The sequence below is a fragment of the Dipodomys merriami genome, unplaced genomic scaffold (genome assembly GCF_024711535.1).
Source record: "Dipodomys merriami isolate MVZ:Mamm:240054 unplaced genomic scaffold, mDipMer1.0.p SCAF_24, whole genome shotgun sequence".
Lineage (NCBI taxonomy): Eukaryota > Metazoa > Chordata > Mammalia > Rodentia > Heteromyidae > Dipodomys > Dipodomys merriami.
In genome coordinates this window covers 23,762,263-23,775,676 of record NW_027203826.1, presented here as the reverse complement: position 1 = coordinate 23,775,676, position 13,414 = coordinate 23,762,263, and the positions used below count along the sequence as shown (strand labels likewise).

General features: G+C 37.6%; 1 protein-coding gene and 1 non-coding gene across 11 annotated transcripts in view; one reads left to right on the top strand and one right to left on the bottom strand.

The window, feature by feature from the left end:
• The window catches only part of Rabgap1l (RAB GTPase activating protein 1 like), a 460,833-nt gene that overhangs the window by 427,273 nt on the left and 20,146 nt on the right, over window positions 1-13,414 (top strand). For 8 of the 10 annotated variants that reach the window (XM_070034430.1, XM_070034428.1, XM_070034429.1 and 5 more), the window contains one exon: window positions 4,543-4,635. In XM_070034430.1, coding sequence (XP_069890531.1) covers window positions 4,543-4,635 — 93 coding nt within the window. Of the gene's footprint in view, window positions 1-4,542; window positions 4,636-4,793; window positions 5,089-10,979; window positions 11,199-13,414 lie in introns of those variants that run through there. The other 2 variants (XM_070034431.1, XM_070034437.1) reach the window with 2 other exon arrangements.
• Window positions 1,204-1,291, bottom strand: LOC138835889 (small nucleolar RNA SNORA81). Its single transcript, XR_011374776.1, has one exon. It is a non-coding gene; the product is annotated as a small nucleolar RNA SNORA81 (small nucleolar RNA).

Here is a 13,414-nt window from a genome sequence, read left to right as displayed (position 1 = left end):
CAACACTTACTATTTCGGTATAACATATTTTTAGTACAAGTTTAAATAAGAGGACAAAGAACAGCATGAACTCACTATTCAAAACAATTGGTTTTAACTTAAAATAATGTTTTCCAAAGATGTAACTTTCAATTCCAGTATGTCAGAGCTAGGCTGGCTATTTGAATGATTGCTGGCATACTCATTACAGTATATCTTGCAAAGGCTAGATATCCACTTTTATTTTCTAGTTGTTTGGTTGGTTGGTCTTATTTTTTTAAATGGTGATAATACATCCTAGGCAAGTGCTCTACTCACTAAGCTTATCCCTTGCCCTGTATGATTTTTTTTTTTAAATACTATTTCTTAGTAGTACTCCTTATCATTTGTACTCATAAAACACTTGTGAATTTTTTAGGACATTTCCTGAAAATAACCAAATAGGAAGTGCTGGAAAAGCAAAAAATGTTCACAGGACCGAAATTAGGTAAACATTTAAGAGGAGTTGTGATCCCTTGAATGCCTCTTCAAGTGTACACTTTCAAATGCATTGATTTAAGTTAAGGGGGAAAATAATATATTGGTACTGATACTCAGATAATTCATTGTTTCAATTCAAACAGTTTTAGTCACCTTTTGTTCTTTGAATTAAAACTCCATATTGAAAAGGTTTTTATTTATTTATTTATTTATTTATTTATTTATTTATTTATTTATTTATTTATTTACTTATGTTGGTTTGGGGCTTGAACTCTGGGCCTGGGTGCTGTCCTTGAGCTCTTCAGTGCAAGGTTAGCACTCCACCCCTTGAGCCACAACACCATTTCCTGTTTTCTGGTAGTTAATTGGAGATAAGAGTCACCCAACTTGTGGAGGGGAAGGGAAAAACAAATCCGTTTAAATAGGGATTCAGGTGGACCCATAGCAACAATGAGAAATACAAGTCGTTAAGTTGAAAAACAAACTTTACAACTTTGGTGGTGGGGGGGGGGGGGGGGGATGGGATGGGAAGGGGAAACTAAGGAGGAGGCTACAATGTACTCATTATCTTGCTCATGTAATTGTAACCCCTCTGTATAGTATTTTCACAATAAAAAATAAATAAAATAAATAAAAATAGAAATAAATTAAAAAAAGAGTCACAGACTTTCCTGCCTCCGATGGCTTTGAACTGCAATCCTCAGATTTCAGCCTCCTGAGTAGTTAGGATTATAGGATCTCTGCAGATACTTTCCTTTCGCTAGCATGACTACAGAAACCAAAACAGGATTCAAGTTTCTGCAATTTTAGCACAGTGCTTATACAAGAAGGTTTTTCTCCATCTTTATTTCTTCTCCAGTGTGAAAATTTTTGATTTAGCTTTAGATTCCATTCTTTAAAACAAAATACAATTTTTATTTACTCCTGAAATGCAGTTTTAAAAACAGAAGTCTCTCGTTTTCTTTTTATTACTTCATAAATAACAAGAGTTTCATATCAGTTCTCCTGCCACTCTCTCCCCCATCCTTTTTCCCATTTCACATTGTGCCAATTACAGGTAGATGCTCAGTATCACCCCACAGCACAAGATAAATAAGCTTGGAAGGTTTCCTAGCAACATATTGCTCTGGGAGCCTGCTCTGTTTCTCTGAACAAGATGAAGCCAAATATCCTAGAATCTCAACCAGATGGGAAAGGTTAGCTTATTCAGGATATGTAAGGGTTTTTGTTTTTGTTTTTGTTTTTTTTGAAATGAACATTTTAACATAAATAGCAGACTTGATTTGAAAATAAAAAACATGTAAAATCTCAATAACAGTTTGATTTTTAAAAATACACTTTTCAGAAGAAATCTTTAGAAACAAGCTTCGATATGCAATTGCATTGTTGATGAATGGATCCATTTTAGAGCTATTCGGACACTAGTTCCACAGGGACCTATTACCCTGCCTGGTATCCAGTAGTGTAGTAATCCAGTTACAAAAATCTTGAAATATGTCTGATCTGATGGGAAAATGGCTGCTAGAATGGACTTTGTTGCCAATACCTTTAACTGCATCCCTTCCTTCTGTTCCTGAGTAAAGCATGTTTCTCATGACAGGATTCGGCAGTGGCTTTACAATTCAGTTACACCCGGAAAATATTTTCACTTCCTGTTTGACTGGGGGACGTTTCCCCACCAGCAGATGAATATTCTCATAACGTAGTTGTTGGGTAGTTTACATTGTCTTTCAGGTTTGTAGTAAGATTGTGAGACCTCCTAATTGTGATAAGAAGATAATTCTAGTTCTTCACACTAATCCTGAAACAAAATGACAAAGTAATAAAGAAGAGTGAGTGATACTGGTGTCTTTGTGTTACTGTTTTGTTTTAACAAATTGGACAAGTTTAATAGAAGTGAAACTATCCTCTTCTCAGAAAGTTTTAAAATATATTATAATCATGTGGTATTTTCCATCCTCTTTAGCTCTCTTTCACAAATATATACGTAATTACTAAATATCATGCTTTGAACTGAGAAAGAAACAACCTGAGGGCAAATGATTTGCATCATCTGATGCCTCAAGAAGTCAGTAAAGTAGCATGTTAGTAATGTTACAACAACAAAATCATTTCTTTCAAGTCTCTTTCTTTGGATCTAAATGTAAAGGAAAGACTTTGATGTTTAAACACACCACATAGGGCTGGAGTATAGCCTAGTAATGGAACACTTGCTTAGCAAGCATGACGCCCTGGGTTTGATCCCTCAGCACTACAGAAGGAGGAAAAGGATTTTTTTTGTTGTTGTTTTGGTTGTTCAAGGAAAAGGTAAAAGTTTGATCTGTCACATGAAACACATTGGATTACATAATACATTAATTGATTGTGTGTGTATATGTGTATGTGTGTGCACATGCGCATGCAGGCATTCCTGTACCAGTCCTGGGGGGCTCAAACTAAGTGCCTAAGTGCTCTCCCTGAGCTTTTTTGCTCAAGGCTAGTGCTCTATTACTTAAGCTACAGCTCTACTTCCAGCTCTTTGATGGTTAACTGGAAATAAGAGTTTCACCTTGCCCAGGCTGACTTCACACCACGATCCTTGGGTCTCAGCCTCCTAAGTAGCTAGTTTTACAGGCATGAGCTACCAGCTCCTGGTTTATAATACATTAATTTTGACTAAATGTTTGTGTATGTGCGTGTGCGCACGCGTGCTTGTGTGTGTGTGTTTTGTTGGTTGTGGGGTTTGAACTCTGGGCCTGGGCGCTGTCCCTGAGCTCTTCAGCTCAAGGCTAGTGCCCTGCTACTTGAGCCACAGTGCCACTTCCGGTTTTCTGTTGGTTAATTGGAGATAAGAGTTTTATGGACTTTACTGCCTGGACTGGCTTTGAACCTCGATCCTCAGATCTCAACCTCCTGAATAGCTATGATTACAGGTGTGAGCCACCCGTGCCCAGTGACTAAATGGTTTAAATAACTTTCTCCCTGAATTTTCTGAAAATTTTAAATTACTAATTTAAATAGGCTTTATTTTAGCTATGTTACCTATGTTACATTATTTAATTCCCTCAACCTCTTTTATGAGGTAGAAATTTCTTTGCCCATTCACTGTGACTAAGTGACTAAATACCTATTTGTTAAGGGAATACAAACTCCATAAACAAATAATGGACTTTCAAACTCAGGTTCATCTAGTGCCAAATTCTATGACCTTTATATTGTGTTATGGTTAGATGTTCATTTTTAGAGTTCTAAGATTTTGGGCTGGAAAGGTGGCTCAGTGGTAGAGCACTTGCCTTGCATGCCTGAGGCCCTGGGTTCGATTCCTCAGCACCACATAAGCAAAAAGAAAAAAGCCGCAAGTGGCGCTGTGGCTTGAGTGGTAGAGCGCTAGCCTTGAGCTGAAGAGCTGAGGGACAGCACCCAGGCCCAGAGTTCAGGCCCCACGACCGGACCCCAAAAAAAAAAGTTCTAAGATTTTGAAAGATTATTTTCTTTATAGGAGAGAATAAACTACAACTTTTGAGAATGACCTTATTTTAGCAAAAAAAAAAAATCAATGAGTTGTTAACATGTTTTCTATTAATTCAGTAGTGACCCTATGTTTCTTCAAATTTCAATTTCTTTTTTGTTCTATTAACTTATTGTTCAATTTCTGAAGTATAAAATATACTTATTTTCAATGTAATAGAAAACTGAATGAATTATACTTAAAGATAGTTAAAATGAATGGTACTATTAAACATATATACAAGAACAATTAGGACATCAGCAGTATTACAGAACAGAGATGGACAAACTATGACTGTTTCTGTAAATTTTTGTTGAAATACAGCCACACTGGTTCACTTAATTATCATCCATGGCAACTTTCGTGAAATATCTACAGAGCCTGAATGGTGTGATAATGACTATGATTGTTACAAAGCCTAAAATAGATACTACTAGAAAGTTTGCTAAGCTCTACTCTTCAATTTAGATATTTCCTCCCAACAGTGAGTTGAGAATGTTCTTTTAGGATTCCAGAAACTGAACTAGGAAACTGTTTGAAAGACATTTTTCCTCTATGATGGTCTGGTGTAATATACTTTTCTTCAAACCCTTCAGGTACCAACCAAAAAGCTGAAGAAATATGAAAAAGAATATCAGACAATGCGAGAGAGTCAACTGCAACAGGAAGATCCAATGGATAGATACAAGGTATGGGGACACCTGTCAGAGCAAAGTACCATTTTTACCTTGAAGCAGAGTTCTCTGTCCAACCCTGATGATTTAAACTGACTTATCATCCTATCCTGACAGATTTGTCTTCATTTCAGGAGACTAAGTAGCCAACCATAATATTTCTTTTCTTTCAGTTTGTATATCTGTAGGTAACTCCAGCTGTTGCATTTGTGTTGGGACTCATCATAAGAAGCTGGGAGAAAAGAGAGGGAGAAAGAAAGAGGCTTCCTACTTTCAAAAATGAGGAAAAAAAAAAGAAAATGGCAAAGTATTGTCTTAGCTGTGCATTATCATTTCCACAGACTTTTAGAAGGGGAACTCTTCCAAGCCTGACAAAAGGATGTTTCAGACTTACCTCGGTCTGTAGCAATGTTACAAATACAAACTTATTTAGAAGGAAAAATAAAAATCACAAAGCTATATCAAGCACAGTAATTGTGTTTATTGCAACATTTATTACCACAAACAGCTTTTATCGACAACACATTTAACTACCATATGTGGTTTCAAAATCAAAATTATTTTGAGTATCTTAGTTAATTTTGGTATTTAAAAAATGCCTGGTATTTTTTTAAAGTGTCATCTACAAAGATAGAGCTTTTCAATTGTAATTAGCAGCACTAGTCCTAGGATACAGTATTAGGAAATAGTGTTTCCAACCTACTTTTTTCTAAGTGAAATATTATTGTATTTCTTCAGCAGGTTGTAATTCTGTTTTCTTTCTTTTCTTTCTTTTTTTGCCAGTCCTGGGGCTTGAACTGAGAACCTGGGCACTGCCCCTAAGCTTCTTTTGCTCAAGACTAGCAACCCTACCACTGTAGCTACAGCGCCACTTCTGGCTTTTTCTGTTTATGTGGTGCTAAGGAATCAAATCCAAGGCTTCATGAGTACTAGGCAAGCACTCTACCACTAAGCCACATTCCCTGCCCTTAAGGCCCATATACATGCATATTAGTTCATCTCTGTGTATCAGGATATCCTGCCATAATTACTACCCAATCTAACATCAATCAGTATTGCTTCTGAACTTTTCACAGAACTAGTTTGAGTACTGATAATACATACAGCTATGGTAGATAATATTAATATACAGGATGCTCATAGTTAAGGTTTTAAGTCTATCTATCTTTATTCTTCAATAAGTCCCATTTTAAGGTAGGTCTTCTAACATGATGCTTTAGAAGATAGCAATGATAAACTGTTATTTAGGGGATGGGAATGAGGCTCAGTGGTAGAGTGTTTGCTTAACATGCATGAATCCCTGAGTTTCATTCCTTAGTACCACATAAGCAGAAAAAGCTGGAAGTGGTACCATGGCACAAATGGTAGAGGGCTAGCCTTGAGCTGAAGAGCTCAGGAACAGCACCCAGGCCCAAAGTACAAGCCCCATGGCCAGCAAAAAAAAAAAAAAAATTAGGATTTTCTTAAAAATTGTCTACTGTTCTTAATACCACCATGATTGTGAGTAAAATCTGTGAAGAATGCTTTAAAATAAGAGAGAAGGAAATGCAAGTCCAAATCGGTACATTTAAGCAGACAAGTGCTGACAACAGTGATACATGCCACTAATCCCAGCTACTGGGGAGGCCAAGGTGAGTAAATCACGTGAGTCCAGGAGTCTCAGACCCGTCTGAGTAAAACAGAGAGAACTTGTCTCAAAAAAGAAAAAGAAACACGGGCTAGGACTGAACTGTAACTTCTGTCTTAAATCCTTTTAGTGTCAAGTAGACGTGTCTAAATAAATAGTAAGATGTATGCTTTTTTAAAAGCACTTATATTAATATCACATGTCGTGACTTTTTTTTTCTTGAGACAGGTTCTCAGCATGTGATCCTCCTGACCCAGCTTTCTGAGTGCTGGGATTACTGACTCATATCACCTTGCCTGCCCAGTCTGTTGTGGCCCCTTATTTGCATATTTACGCTCTATATTTATTTCTTTTGGGTTATTATAATGGTGTGCAAGTGTAGTATCTTAACTTTAAAAAAAAAAAACATTTCAGGGGGCTGGGAAGGTGGCTCAGTGGTAGAGTGCTTGCCTTGCATGCTCGAGGCCCTGGGTTCGATTCCTCAGCACCACATAAGCAAAAAGAAAAAAGCCGCAAGTGGCGCTGTGGCTCAAGTGGTAGAGTGCTAGCCTTGAGCTGAAGAGCTGAGGAACAGCGCCCAGGCCCAGAGTTCAGGCCCCACGACCGGACCCCCCCCAAAAAAAATAAAATTTCATACCCTTGTGTGTATGTGTATGTATGTGTGTCTCACAGGGGTTGGAACTTAGAGCCTGAGCGCTGACTCTGAGCATTTTTTGCTGAGGGCAAGCACTCTACCACTTGAACCATGTCTCCATCGGTGTTTTGGTGGTTAATTGGAGATAAGAGTCTCACATAAGAGTCTCCTGGCCTGGGCTGCCTTCACACTATAATCCTTAGATCTCAGCCTCCTGAGCAGTTAAGGATTATGGCGTGAGCCACTAGTGCCTACTTTCCATATTCTTGGTAATGTCTAGGTATTTGTCTTCATAATATACTTGGCAAAGTTATTCAAATAATAATTACATTTTCAGGGTAACAACTGACCACATAGTTCCAACTGTCAATAGATTTAGTCCTTCAGATAGTGAATAATCTAGTTTAAGAAGGTAAGTATAGGGGCTGGGAAGGTGGCTCAGTGGTAGAGTGCTTGCCTTGCATGCATGAGGCCCTGGGTTCGCTTCCTCAGCACCACATAAGCAGGGGGAAAAAAAGCCAGAAGTGGCACTGTGGCTCAAGTGGTAGAGCGCTAGCCTTGAGCTGAAGAGCTGAGGGACAGCGCCCAGGCCCAGAGTTCAGGCCCACAACTGGACCACCCCCCCCCCCAAAAAAAAAGAAGGTAAGTATAATTAGTTTAGTTAAAGTAGCATAATGTCTTAGAAAATACCATTACTATCTTTTAAGTTCAGTATTTCAAGGATAAGATCTCTTTTAGGAATTAGCATTTTAAAATTCCTACATTTCAGGCTGGGAACCCATCTTAAGTGAACACTTAAAAATAATAGGAAGATTCCAGAGGGCACTGGGTGGAAACTTGTCCCAGGTCAATAGCAATCCCTCTTAGCCTCTTAGCATAGCATACCATATGGCAAGAGAAAAAGACTGAATGTTTTTTTTTGTTTTGTTTTGTTTTTTGTCGGTCGTGGGGCTTGAACTCTGGGCCTGGGCGCTGTCCCTCAGCAATTCAGCTCAAGGCGAGCGCTCTACCACTTGAGCTACAGCGCCACTTCTGAATGTTTTTTAAACGTTCATAAATATCAGATAATAAGATATTCTAAGAGGTATTTCAGTTTAATGCTTTTCCTTGTATTTCAAGGCATGCATAGAGTTGAAGGTAAAAACCCAACAATGAAGAGTTGACTTTCACTTCTTGCTACATTGGTGTAAAAGTGTGTTTTTTGTTTCTTTTTAAAACAGGTCATATCACTGCACTTCCTGTAACTAACACTTCAGTTTTAAACTGCAAATAAAAAGAAGTAGCAGTGTTGGTATAAGTTTCAATTCCCGCACCACAAGCCTGGTGAGAATGTCCTATATTATGTAATGGTGATGGTGCACAACTTTAGGAGTATACTGAAACCACTGGAGACTTTCATGCATAGTTTTGTGATACATACATAAATTAACTCTTCCCAAAACAATCCCTAAGCAAAATACTCTCGGGGTACTGGCCTCTAGCCCTCATTTGTGAACACCAAGTCACACCTGCAGTACTATATAGAAGTCATACTTGTGAGAAAGAGACTTTCTTGTCAAAATTCTAGCTAACTAGTGATCATTGATCCTATGTATATACATATTTTTAGGGAAAAGACCAATATAAGTGAGTGGTACATTTATTTTTAGTGGTTCTCATTAAGTTTGAGGTAGAATATGTTGTTCCTAGGGATACATATGTATATACCCATGGAGACATAACCATATAGGGATAGGTAGCACATACATATGCCCACTGTGTTACTTATTTGGTCTTAGCCTCAGTTTGTATTTGAAACTTTCTGAACACCGTCATGACTGCTTAGAGCCTCTACTGTTCTTTTACTATTTAGCTTGTATTTTGGTTGTAAATTGACCAACAAGGTTCAAATGGGAGAAATGTGGGCTGTGGAATACGTAAAAGGTATTTTCTTTTTTGGTGTTCTCAGAAAACATACACTGATGGATTTAAAAACACAGCTAATTAAGTTTGGTGAATCTCCCAAAGCACAATAAAGGTAATCAGTTCTTGCTGAGAAAATCCTAGAAAGAATCTTGGTTTTGAGGCACAGATATATTATAAATATCTCAATTTCTAATGGAAATAACTTATCCATGTTCAGTACAATTAAATGTACAATGTTCAACTTCCTTCTGGAGGTTAGACATAGCAACTTAAAAAAAAATCATATCTAATTCCAGGACTAGGTGTGTGAATCAGTATGGAAGGCTTGCGTAGGAAAGCCCTGAGTTTATTTAATCCCCAGGACCACAAAAAATAAAATAAGAATGTAATTCACATAGAAGATGATTCCTTTAAAGATTCCTATAAATCTACATAATTTTTGCAGATACCATTTAATTATACATAGTAAAAATATTTAAACAATTACAAGTTTAGCAATACTGTATCATCTTCCATATCAAGTTATTTTGAGAAATTATTATATTCTTTGACTTGACTAAATTTCTTACCTGTCAATCAAACAAGGCACTGTGTGTTGGGTCCTTCCTTTTGCATAGAAGTCAATATACGTAAATCCATCTTGGAAGAAAATATTGTTCTACCAATGAAAATAAGCTTATACTTTATTTCTTTACAAAGACCCTTGTTGGCTTTCAGAAATATTTACTTTTTGAAATAATGTACTTTTAATGAATAGTAATGGACACAAGGATGATTTCTATCTGCCTATGATACTTTAACAATAAATTTCAGGATGTCACTTAGTTTTTGAGCTTGGATAACAATGAATTTGTTGTTCTGAGATTTTTTTTTTTAATGCAAGCTGGAATCCTGCTGAGGCTTCTTAAGCATATAGCTAACAAAGGCGCTAAAGACAATTCCTGATGATGATGATTCACTGACTCGGTTATAGTTAACATATGAGGGGCCATTGAAGTGTTAAAGACATTAGAAATTTCTAAGTGTATTTACTGATGAGCTTCAGAATTCTCCAAACTGTTCTTTTAGCTTTTAGAAATTTTTTTCCTCCTGTTGAAAGAAAACTGACACTAATAAGTTTCTAATAATCTATAACCCATTCATCTTTTTAAAATCTTATTTGTGTGCTAGAACTTAGAGCAAAGATCCACAAGCAATGGCCTATGAGTCAAATCTGCTCAGTACTGTTTGGGGTGAATAAAGTTTTATTGTAAAACAGCCACATCTTTTGGTTGATATCTATCAATGTTTTGCACAACAATGGCAGAATGAGTACAACTTGGACTTGTGGCCTGCAAAGCCAAAAATCCTTACTCTAACCCCTGTGCTAAAGTATAATCTATGATTGTTTTTGTAATGTTTAAAGAATTGCAGTCTCATTTGCAAAGTGTCAATTATTACTGACAAGATTTGGTTTTTAGGTTAACATCTAAATTTTTTAAAATTTCCACTGGAAAGGTAAAATTGGATGTGATGAGAAAAAGATTTCTTCTTCAAATTTTCATTTTTCAGACAAAATAGAGATTTAAACAGTTCATCTGTAAGCATTTATCTTTGTAGATTAAAAAAACATACTGTGAAAGTTTTCAATTTGTTGATTATCAGTTTATGATAAAATTGCACTGTGTCTTTTAGAGAAACATTTTTTCCTGACCCTTGAATGTCTTTTATAACATGTGCCAAGAATTCATCATAGCAGCAGACAACACACCCAAAATATTGAGCTATGGTTTATAGTCTCCTCCTTCCTCGTCATTTTTTCCCTGAAAGCTGAGTTTATTTTCTTTTAACTGCCAACTCCATTTCTCTGGTTTCACATCTTGGAAGAAATGACACAATCCCTTGAACTGCTACACCCAGCCTCCAGGAAGAAGTGAATTGAGATTAGGTCTTCTTTTGCATTTTCCTGCACAGCAAGTTCATTCTTCTGCCTGTTTGCAAAATGAACTATTTTGCAAGGCTTCTAACCTTGTCATAGGAGGAAGTTCCTTCCACCCAGCTTTAATAATGCAGCATCAACAACTCACACTATTGCTAATAATCCCCCACAGCATTTTCATCAGTCAAGCAAACTGCAAATAGCAGGGTAGAGAGGGAGGAGTTTGGAGCATAAGTTTTCCTGAGTTGAGACTTGCCCACTGGCTCCCTCAAGTACACTTTCTTCCTTTGAATGTGTGTAGTCACAGAGAGAACTTAAGCGTCTGTGACATTCTAAGGAAAAACAAAGAATCGCATTAACAAATGTCTCTTTTTGTTACTGCCATTTCATAAATGTATTAGTAGGTGTGCAATTTCATTGGATATTTCTTTTTTTTTTCAATTGTCTTTGTACCTATGATTGAAAACGGTAGTTGGTCTATGACTTTTGAGGAGGTAAGTTTTAATCTGTGTATGTCTGTATCTGTGTCTGTCTCTGAAAAAAAAATGCAGTATCCTCCTCCCAAAAGTTACTAACCAAACTTTCCTGGCTGTCCAGTTCCTGTGCAGGGGGTAGGGGAGGGTGACTGGTAAGGAGAGGTGTGATATATATTTTGTTCAAGCGATTGAGAAGGTAGGTTTCAGACAGCATGGTAGGAGTTTTCAGGCTTATATTACCAGTGCCTCTGTAATCTTCTTGGAAAAGTAAGGGAAATAGTCTTCCTGTTTTATTTACAGGCTCTGATCTTTCGGCACCTTTGTTTTCTGTAAAAGTCTCTGCTGACTGAGGTTATACCAATGGGTGTACCTTGCCAACCTTTCAAAATGAGCCAAGCAAGGTGACTTCCTTCTCCTAGCCCATCACACCTAACTATTCTCTAGTGGGAAGGCAAACTTTTTCTTAAATTACTTCTGAAAATAGTGTTGGCTCCTTGGGAAAGACAGCTAAGTTGTAATCTCCATTATCCCTGGGTTTGTATGGACAAGTTCTGTGTAGAAAACCCCATCTCAGAACCTGCAGCACCCAAGAGCATTCAATGTACTGGAGGATACCTCCCCACTCAGACTTATACTTTGGAGGACGATACTGCATTTTTGGCCCTGTAACTTGCTTTCCCTTGTCTGTGAGTTCAGGGTGGAGTCTGATACCCACTGGGCTGCTTGCTTTGCAGACACCAAACTGAAGCTGCTAGCTAAAGCAAAAGCTGCTTGCCCCTGTCAGTCTGCTTTTTAAGGACCCTCAGACACTTAATTTCTCCCACCTGCACTCCACCCCTGTAGTTGTGCATCAGTGAGGAAGGGTTCAAGTTGTGGCAGTCATTGTAAGGAGAGGTCATAGTGTATACACTCACAGCTTGCTTCTGTAATATACAGTCCATCAGGCTCTTGTCAATGATGAAACCACTGCGTAGGTAGGCTTTTCAGTACTTGCTTCAGGTACTTTCCCACAAACATCATATGGCTTCACCTGGAGGTTAACTAAATTCTAAGCCTATAACTAACCTGAAAAACTGGTAGCTACTTCTTTTTTTTTTTTTTTTTTTTTTTTTTTTTAGTCATCAGCCCTGAACTCTGGGCCTGGGCCCTATCCTTCAGCTCTTCAGCTCAAGGCTAGTGCTCTACCACTTGAGCCACAGTGCCACTTCCGGCTTTTTCTGCTTATGTGGCGCTGAGGAATTGAACCCAGGGCCTCATGTATGCAAGGCAAGCACTCTACCACTGAGCCACCTTCCCAGCCCCTGGTAGATATTTCAGTTGCGCCAAATTAACATAATGTAAATAATAGTTGAGGAAGCATTTTGTACCTTGGAGTTCTGGGAATACATTTTCAGAAAAGCAAGACACTTAACTCTGGAACTGGTATTGAAGTAATCTTATCTTGGTCTCTTGAAGAGCTTTATCAAGAAATGAGAAAAATCTCTTCCCCACCCTAGCAGTCTGCATTGTGAAATAATGTTGAAATTGTGCTGCATAATTCTGCTTTTTCCTGGCAAGAAGAAATTTTATTGAAAAAGTTTCTAGAAAAAGCTTTGCTCTAGAGCTTTTAAATTTCCTGCAAGTACATAAGTTATTTTCAAAAATTCTCTAGATCCCACTAAAAATCCCATTTCTTTGGCAAAGAGGGAAAGGATAGACTGTTGCATTCCTATTTTCTAATGTATCATTTTTCATACTTGTGTATCAGAGTAGAACTTGTGTAGGTTGAAGAAACTGAATCCAGTGAGTCTTAAGTTGCTCCCACAAATTTGTACATTCTTTTTCCAGATGGGCTGGAAACTGGATTCCTGACAGGACAGATTTTTTTTTAATCTACAAGTAAACAGTACGCTTATTTAAAAGTCTAAGGAAAGACGTGAAAGAGAGCGGCTAGATCTCCATCACTACAGGGGTCCTAAAGAGCCCACCAGAGTGCTTGCTGGGGGAGTTGCTGTAAGGACAGCAACTTTGTGACTTGGTCACAAGGGAAAGTCAGGATGATTTGTTTGACCAGGACCTAACAGGAGTAGGCATCTTTTGCTCATGTTAACATTTTAGGCTTCCTACTGTACTTGAAATCTTAAATTGCCTTTTTGTTTTAAAACAAAATTTAAAAAAACATGTCACAAACGTATTTCTGCGGAAAACATGTATGCATTAAAAAAGAACAATACTAAAGACAATCTACTATTCAC